Source organism: Lithobates pipiens, unplaced genomic scaffold (assembly GCF_037356315.1).
Source record: "Lithobates pipiens isolate NorthernLeopardFrog02 unplaced genomic scaffold, aLitPip1_a1.2 Scaffold_23, whole genome shotgun sequence".
Taxonomy (NCBI): domain Eukaryota; kingdom Metazoa; phylum Chordata; class Amphibia; order Anura; family Ranidae; genus Lithobates; species Lithobates pipiens.
In genome coordinates this window covers 325915585-325923966 of record NW_027507785.1, presented here as the reverse complement: position 1 = coordinate 325923966, position 8382 = coordinate 325915585, and the positions used below count along the sequence as shown (strand labels likewise).

Genomic DNA, 8382 nt, shown 5'->3' with positions numbered 1-8382 from the left:
TTCCACAACCAAATCCGTCGGATTTTGTCCATCGGATCTTGTCCGAAACTGTTGCATACACACGGTCGGACAAAGTTGGTGAAAAATCCAATCTTTCAGAACGTGATGACGTAATTTCGTTACGATGGGACTAGTAGCCAATAGCTTTGATGTAGGAATTTGATCTGAGCATGCGTGGCACTTGGTCCGATCAAAATTCTCTACACATGATCGGATTACGTCCGACCGGCCCAGTTGGTCGGGAAATATTTCCAACATGTTGGAAAATTGGGTCCGACGGATATTCCGACGGAATCAGTCCAATGCATACCACACACAGTCAGATTATCCGACGACACGGTCCGATAGGACACATTCCGACAGATTCTCCGACCGTGTGTACAAGGGCTAGGAGAGGCTGAAAGCTGCTTCATCCGGATGGGGCTATAAGCCCTTGTACACACGGTCGGACATTCCGACGGAAAATGTCCGATTGGTCCGTGTTGTCGGGATAATCAGCGCGTGTGTGGGCTCCATCGGACTGTTTCCGTCTGAATATCCGACGGACAAAGTTTTAGAGCTGGGCTATAAAACTTTCCGACAACATAATCCGATCGGACTTTGTCCGATTGTGTGTAGAGAATTCCGATCGGACAAAGTGCCGCGCATGCTCAGATCAAATTCCTAGACCAAAGCTATTGGCTACTAGCCTGAACGTAGTCCCATCGCAACGAAATAACGTCGTCACGTTACGTGCGATCGGATTTTCCAACAACTTTTGTCCGACCGTGTGTATGCAACACCAGTTCCGACAGATTTCCGAGGATTCCCCTCCAAGAGCATACCGGGTCTGATATGGATTTTAAGGGGAATCCCCTACGCCGAAAAAACGTGGGAGTCCCCCCAAAATCCATACCAGACCCTTATCTGAGCACGCAGCCCGGCCGGTCAGGAAAGGGGGTTGGGACGAGCGAGCGCCATTCCCCCCCCCCCCCCCCCGAACCATACCAATCGGGTCTCAGGACCCACTCCCCGATTGGCCAGGAGGAGAAACAAGAAAGTGAATATTCATAGGCTAATATCACACAGCTGGGTGGACTCCAGGCACAGTGCTCTGAGCCCACCCTTTATGAAACCAATTAGAGCCTCAGGCTCTAATCACGTGCTTAAAATAAATAAAAAATAAACAATAACCCCATTGGAATGCATGCCTGCCCGGAGCCCTGCATGTAGAGTAGGGTGCGATCGCATGGATTGTGGGTGGCACCCCTGCACGAGCAGCCGCCACTGGACACTTTTCTTTGGAATATTTGGAAAGAACACGGAGACTATCACAATAATCCACTGGACTTTTGAGTTCTTATTTTATTTTTATGCAAATGAGAACGCGGTTTATTTACGGTAATTTATGATCTAACAAATTACTAATAAAATGTTCCTGTACGTCCGTGCCGGTAGGATTGCTAGCCAGGAATTTTGCGGAAGCGTTGCAGACAGTGGAGCCTGGTCTGTAGAGAACAGACACGTGTAAAACACGCCTTTTATGGTGCTTTATTAAAACACATACTTACAGGGGCTCAGCCTTTAATAGATGTAGAGATCTGCCCCCCCCCCCCCCATATTTTGTATGAATACTTCCTTTTCTTGCTACACAAACTTTATTCCTCGATGGTTTCACCTACCTGGAGCCGTCGTGTTATCAGGAATGAGAGGGATGTCCCCCAAGGTGCCATTATCTCGTCTATTCATTTCAAACACTCTCTGTACTTCTACGTTACTAGAAATATTATCCAGGAATTCTGCTGAAGTGTTGGCGATGGTGGAGCCTGGACTGTAGAGAAAACACAGAAATAAAAAGAAATGTACTTTTGCGCCACTAATATAAAGTAAGTGCTATATAATAAATCTTAGCCCTTGTACACACGGTCGGACATTCCGACGGTAAATGTCCGATCGGACCGTGTTGTCGGCTAATCCGACCGTGTGTGGGCTCCATCGGACTGTTTTCCGTCGGAATATCCGACCGACAAAGTTTTAGAGCTGGGCTATAAAATTTTCCGACAACATGATCCGATCGGACTTTGTCCGATTGTTTGTAGAGAATTCCGATCGGACAAAGTGCCACGCATGCTCAGATCAAATTCCTAGACCAAAACTACTGGCTACTAGCCGGAACGTAGTCCCATCGCAACGACCGAACGTCACTACGTTCCGACCGTGTGCATGCAACACCAGTTTTGGACAAAATCCGTCGGACAAAATCCGACGGATTTTGTTGTTGGAATGTCCGACCGTGTGTACAAGGGCTAAGAGGTTGCTACTTAACACCAACTGTTATTAGCAGACCAGAATAAAAGGATAAATATGTGAAGCGCTCCCTCTTTTCAAAAAAATAAATAAATTAATAAAATACTATGTGGTGTAGACACAAAAAGATTATACAACCACAACGAAAGTGGTATGTGCAATTTTTATACCCACCTGAGGTCACTGGTTGCACATACCACTTTCCTTGTGATAGATCTAAATATATTTTTGGTGTCATATTTAATACTCCCACTAGAGGTCACCACTTTATTATATATTTTGTATCTACACCACATAGTAATTTTTTTTTTTTTTGGACAAAAAGAGGGAGCGCTTCACATATATTTCCTTTTAACCACTTAAGGACTCTGAGATTTTAACTTGTAAACACCAAAACTGTTTTTTTGCTAGAAAATTACTTAGAACCCCCAAACATTATATATATATATAGATCTATCTCTCTATCTACATCTATAGATCTATCTATCTATCTATCTACATCTATCTATCTATCTATCTATCTATCTACATCTATCTATCTATCTATCTATCTATCTATCTATCTATCTATCTATCTATCTATCTACATCTATAGATCTATCTATCTATCTATCTACAGCTATAGATCTATCTATCTCTCTATCTACATCTATCTACATCTATCTATCTACATCTATAGATCTATCTATCTATCTATCTATCTATCTATCTATCTATCTATCTATCTATCTATCTATCTATCTACATCTATCTATCTATCTATCTATCTATCTATCTATCTATCTATCTATCTATCTATCTATCTATCTATCTACATCTATAGATCTATCTATCTATCTATCTATCTATCTATCTATCTATCTATCTATCTATCTATCTATCTGTCTATCTATCTACATCTATAGATCTATCTATCTATCTATCTATCTATCTATCTATCTATCTATCTATCTATCTATCTACATCTATAGATCTATCTGTCTATCTATCTATCTATCTATCTATCTATCTATCTATCTATCTATCTATCTACATCTATAGTTCTATCTATCTATCTATCTATCTATCTATCTATCTATCTATCTACATCTATAGATCTATCTATCTATCTATCTATCTATCTACAGTGGTGTGAAAAAGTGTTTGCCCCCTTCCTCATTTCCTGTTCCTTTGCATGTTTGTCACACTTAAGTGTTTCGGAACATCAAACCAATTTAAACAATAGTCAAGGACAACACAAGTAAACACAAAATGCAATTTGTAAATGAAGGTGTTTATTATTAAAGGTGAAAAAAAAATCCAAACCATCATGGCCCTGTGTGAAAAAGTGTTTGCCCCCCTTGTTAAAACATACTATAACTGTGGTTGTCCACACCTGAGTTCAATTTCTCTAGCCACACCCAGGCCTGATTATTGCCACACCTGTTCACAATCAAGGCATCACTTAAATAGGAGCTGCTTGACACAGTAAGGTCCACCAGAAGATCCTTAAAAGCTACACATCATGCCGAGACCCAAAGAAATTCAGGAACAATTGAGAAAGAAAGTAATTGAGATCTATCAGTCTGGAAAGGGTTATAAAGCCATTTCCAAAGCTTTGGGAATCCAGCGAACCACAGTGAGAGCCATTATCCACAAATGGCGAAGACATGGAACAGTGGTGAACCTTCCCAGGAGTGGCCGGCCGCCCAAAATTACCCCAAGAGCGCAGCGACGACTCATCCAAGAGGTCACAAAAGACCCCACAACAACGTCCAAGGAACTGCAGGCCTCACTTGCCTCAGTTAAGGTCAGCGTTCATGCCTCCACCATCAGGAAAAGACTGGGCAAAAATGGCCTGCATGGCAGAGTTCCAAGGAGAAAACCACTGCTGAGCAAAAAGAACATCAAAGCTCGTCTCAATTTCTCCACAACACATCTTGATGATCCCCAAGACTTTTGGGACAACATTCTGTGGACCGATGAGACAAAAGTGGAACTCTTTGGAAGGTGTGTGTCCAAGTATATCTGGCGTAGAAGGAACACTGCATTTCATAAAAAGAACATTATACCAACAGTAAAATATGGTGGTGGTAGTGTGATGGTCTGGGGCTGTTTTGCTGCTTCAGGACCTGGAAGACTTGCGGTGATAAAAGGAACTATGAATTCTGCTGTCTACCAAGAGATCCTGAAGGAGAATGTCCGACCATCTGTTCGTGTACTCAAGCTGAAACGAACTTGGGTTCTGCAGCAGGACAATGATCCTAAACACACCAGCAAGTCCACCACCGAATGGCTGAAGAAAAACAAAATGAAGACTTTGGAGTGGCCTAGCCAAAGTCCTGACCTGAATCCTATTGAGATGTTGTGGTATGACCTTAAAAAGGCCGTTCATGCTCGAAAACCCTCTAATGTAACTGAATTAGGACAATTCTGCAAAGATGAGTGGGCCAAAATTCCTCCAGGACGCTGTAAAAGCCTCATTGCACGTTATCGCAAACGCTTGGTTGCAGTTGTTGCTGCTAAGGGTGGCCCAACCAGTTATTAGGTTTAGGGGGCAATCACTTTTTCACACAGGGCCATGATGGTTTGGATTTTTTATCACCTTTAATAATAAACACCTTCATTTACAAATTGCATTTTGTGTTTACTTGTGTTGTCCTTGACTATTGTTTAAATTGGTTTGATGTTCCGAAACACTTAAGTGTGACAAACATGCAAAGGAACAGGAAATGAGGAAGGGGGCAAACACTTTTTCACACCACTGTATCTATCTATCTATCTATCTATCTATCTATCTATCTATCTATCTATCTATCTATCTATTCTATCTATCTACATCTATAAATCTATCTATCTATCTATCTATCTATCTATCTATCTATCTATCTATCTATCTATCTATCTATCTATAGTATCTGACTATCTATCTATCTATCTATCTATCTATCTATCTATCTATCTATCTATCTATCTATCTATCTATCTATCTATCTATCTATCTATCTATATATATATATATAAATTCTAACACCCTAGAAAATAAAATGGCGGCTGTTGCAATACTTTCTGTCACACCATATTTCCGCTCTTCCAAGCGCACTTTTTGGGGGGGAAAAAATAACTTTTTTCGCTTTTGCTCGACGTTTTTTCGTTTAAAAAATTTCATTTTTTCTCTTATTTATTTTACCTTTTATTTTTATTTTTTTAAGCTGTTATTTTAAAAAATTAATAAAATAAATAAGTATCAAAACATCCCTTAAACATGAGATCTGGGGGGGAGGTCAAAAAGACCTCAGATCTCATATTTACACTAAAATGCAAAAAATAAATAAAAAATGAAATGTCATAAAAAAATAAAAAAAAATAAAAAAACATTGCTTTATGAGCTATGGGCGGAAGGGACGTTTGATGTTACTTCCGCCCTGCAGTGGTATGTCGGCTTCTCCTCCTCTCCCTCCCTCTGGCTGCACTGTAGGGGGATTGGTTCTGGCATCTGTGCCTCCATCCCATCATCAGTCCCCTTTTTTAGTCTTAAATATAAGGCATCGGGGATCTGTGTAGAATCTTGGTATTTCACCAAACGGGCCATTAAAAAATGTTTAAATAAATAAATAAATTAATAAATGTTAAAATAAATAAATAAAAACTGTAAAAATAAACAAGTTTCAATAAAATAATAATAAAAACAACAAAAAGGACTTGCCTGTGCTGTGTGTTTGAGCTTTGGGGTGCACACCCTACTGAAATAGGCTGCGTTGCACCTATGGGGCCAACTCAGTATTGAACCCTATGGACTAACACTGGGATGCCATTAACCACTTGCCGACCGATCCATAGCCGAAAGACGACTACAGCGCGGTCATGCTTTTCTGGGAGGGCGTTCATTGATGTCCTCCCAGAATCTTGCTCTCGCGTGTCCCCTGGGGTGCGCTCCCACAAACATCTGTGACTGCCGGGTCCGGAAGACCCAGCGTATCACGGATCGTGGTAAATGGGCGCTACCGTCAAATGACGGAGCGATCACTTGTAAACAAACTGGCGTCATGTCATGACGCCGGTTTCTCCCTCCCCTCTCTGTACCGATCGGTACAGTGCGAGGGGAGAGGGGGAGAGATGGCAGCAGCGCTGTGGGCTGGATGTGTAGTTCCCACAGCGCTGCTCAGTGCCAATATTGTGCAATACTCTGCCCATACTGTACAATACTCTGCCAATACTCTGCAACACTGTGCAATACTCTGCAACACTGTGCAATACTCTGACAATACTCTGCAACTCTGTGCAATACTCTGCCCACACTGTGCAATACTCGGCCCATACTCTGCAACACTGCAATACTCTGCCAATACTCTACAACACTGTGCAATACTCTGACAATACTCTGCAACACTGTGCAATACTCTGACAATACTCTGCAACACTGTGCAATACTCTGCCAATACTCTGCAACACTGTGCAATACTCTGACAATACTCTGCAACACTGTGCAATACTCTGCCAATACTCTGCAACACTGTGCAATACTCTGCCAATACTCTGCAACACTGTGCAATACTCTGACAATACTCTGCAACACTGTGCAATACTCTGCCCACACTGTGCAATACTCTGCCCATACTCTGCAACACTGTGCAATACTTTGCCAATACTCTACAACACTGTGCAATACTCTGCCAATACTCTACTACACTGTGCAATACTCTGACAATACTCTGCAACACTGTGCAATACTCTGACAATACTCTGCAACACTGTGCAATACTCTGCCAATACTCTGCAACACTGTGCAATACTCTGCAACACTGTGCAATACTCTGACAATACTCTGCAACACTGTGCAATACTCTGCCCACACTGTGCAATACTCTGCCCATACTCTGCAACACTGTGCAATACTTTGCCAATACTCTACAACACTGTGCAATACTCTGCCAATACTCTACAACACAGTGCAATACTCTGACAATACTCTGCAACACTGTGCAATACTCTGACAATACTCTGCAACACTGTGCAATACTCTGCCAATACTCTGCAACACTGTGCAATACTCTGCAACACTGTGCAATACTCTGCCAATACTCTGCAACACTGTGCAATACTCTGACAATACTCTGCAACACTGTGCAATACTCTGCCCACACTGTGCAATACTCTGCCCATACTCTGCAACACTGTGCAATACTCTGCCAATACTCTACAACACTGTGCAATACTCTGCCAATACTCTACAACACTGTGCAATACTCTGCCCATACTGTGCAATACTCTGCCCATACTCTGCAACACTGCAAATCTCCGCCAATACTCAGAAACAAATAATTATTTTTTGTTTTTAAATCAAATTTTCAGTCTTTTTTGATTTATAGCGCAAAAAAACCCAGCGGTGATTAAATACCACCATATGGGTACAGTGTTGCATGACTGAGTAATTGTCATTCAAAGTGCGAGAGCACCGAAAGCTGAAAATTGGTCTGGTTAGGAAGGGGGTTTAAGTGCCCAGTGGTTAAAGTTGTGCGTGTAAAGGCAGGCGTCCCAATACTTTTGGTAATATAGTGTATGTGTAAAGGGGAATGCTGCGGACTTTGATGTAAAGGGAAACTCTGATGTAAGGGGGGGGGGGGGCATTGGGGTAACTTACCTGAAGCCATGTACAGTGACACCAATACAATCAAACAACGTTTGGCGAATGAGTATGAGCGCCTGCAAAGAGAACAGAAATAATTCGGTTATTGATTTGTCGTGTTAACATTTGAAGGCCAGGAATTCAGAAATTAGAAAATGTGATCAGGCCTGATACACACCTATACACAGCTCCCAACTGTCCCTGATTTCAAAGGACTTGTCCCCCTGTCCCTCTTTCCTCCCCATTTGTCCCTCATGTTGGTCCAATCTATATAGTTGTATATAAAATGCATTTTTATCTATCAAAAATTGTTTCCCAGCGCTAAACCTTTCATCTGATTTCTAAATCGCTGTATTTGTAAATTCCAAAAGCCAATATAAAGGAATAGTAGTGGTAGAAAAAAAAAAAAAGCACCTGTGGGCTTTAACCACTTGCCGACCAGCCTCCACAGTTGTACTACAGCAGAATGGCACAGCTGGGCAAAACGTCGC

General features: G+C 41.7%; 1 protein-coding gene across 1 annotated transcript in view; it reads right to left on the bottom strand.

Annotated features, from left to right (window-relative positions):
- Positions 1 to 1392: 1392 nt before the first annotated feature.
- LOC143927151 (uncharacterized) overlaps positions 1393 to 8382 on the bottom strand; it is an 88292-nt gene continuing 81302 nt past the window's right edge. Inside the window, exons 18-20 of the mRNA XM_077451100.1 lie at positions 7907 to 7968; positions 1662 to 1810; positions 1393 to 1487 (exon numbers count right to left, since the gene is read on the bottom strand). Of these exons, the coding sequence (XP_077307226.1) occupies positions 1393 to 1487; positions 1662 to 1810; positions 7907 to 7968 (306 nt within the window). The remainder of the gene's footprint in view (positions 1488 to 1661; positions 1811 to 7906; positions 7969 to 8382) is intronic.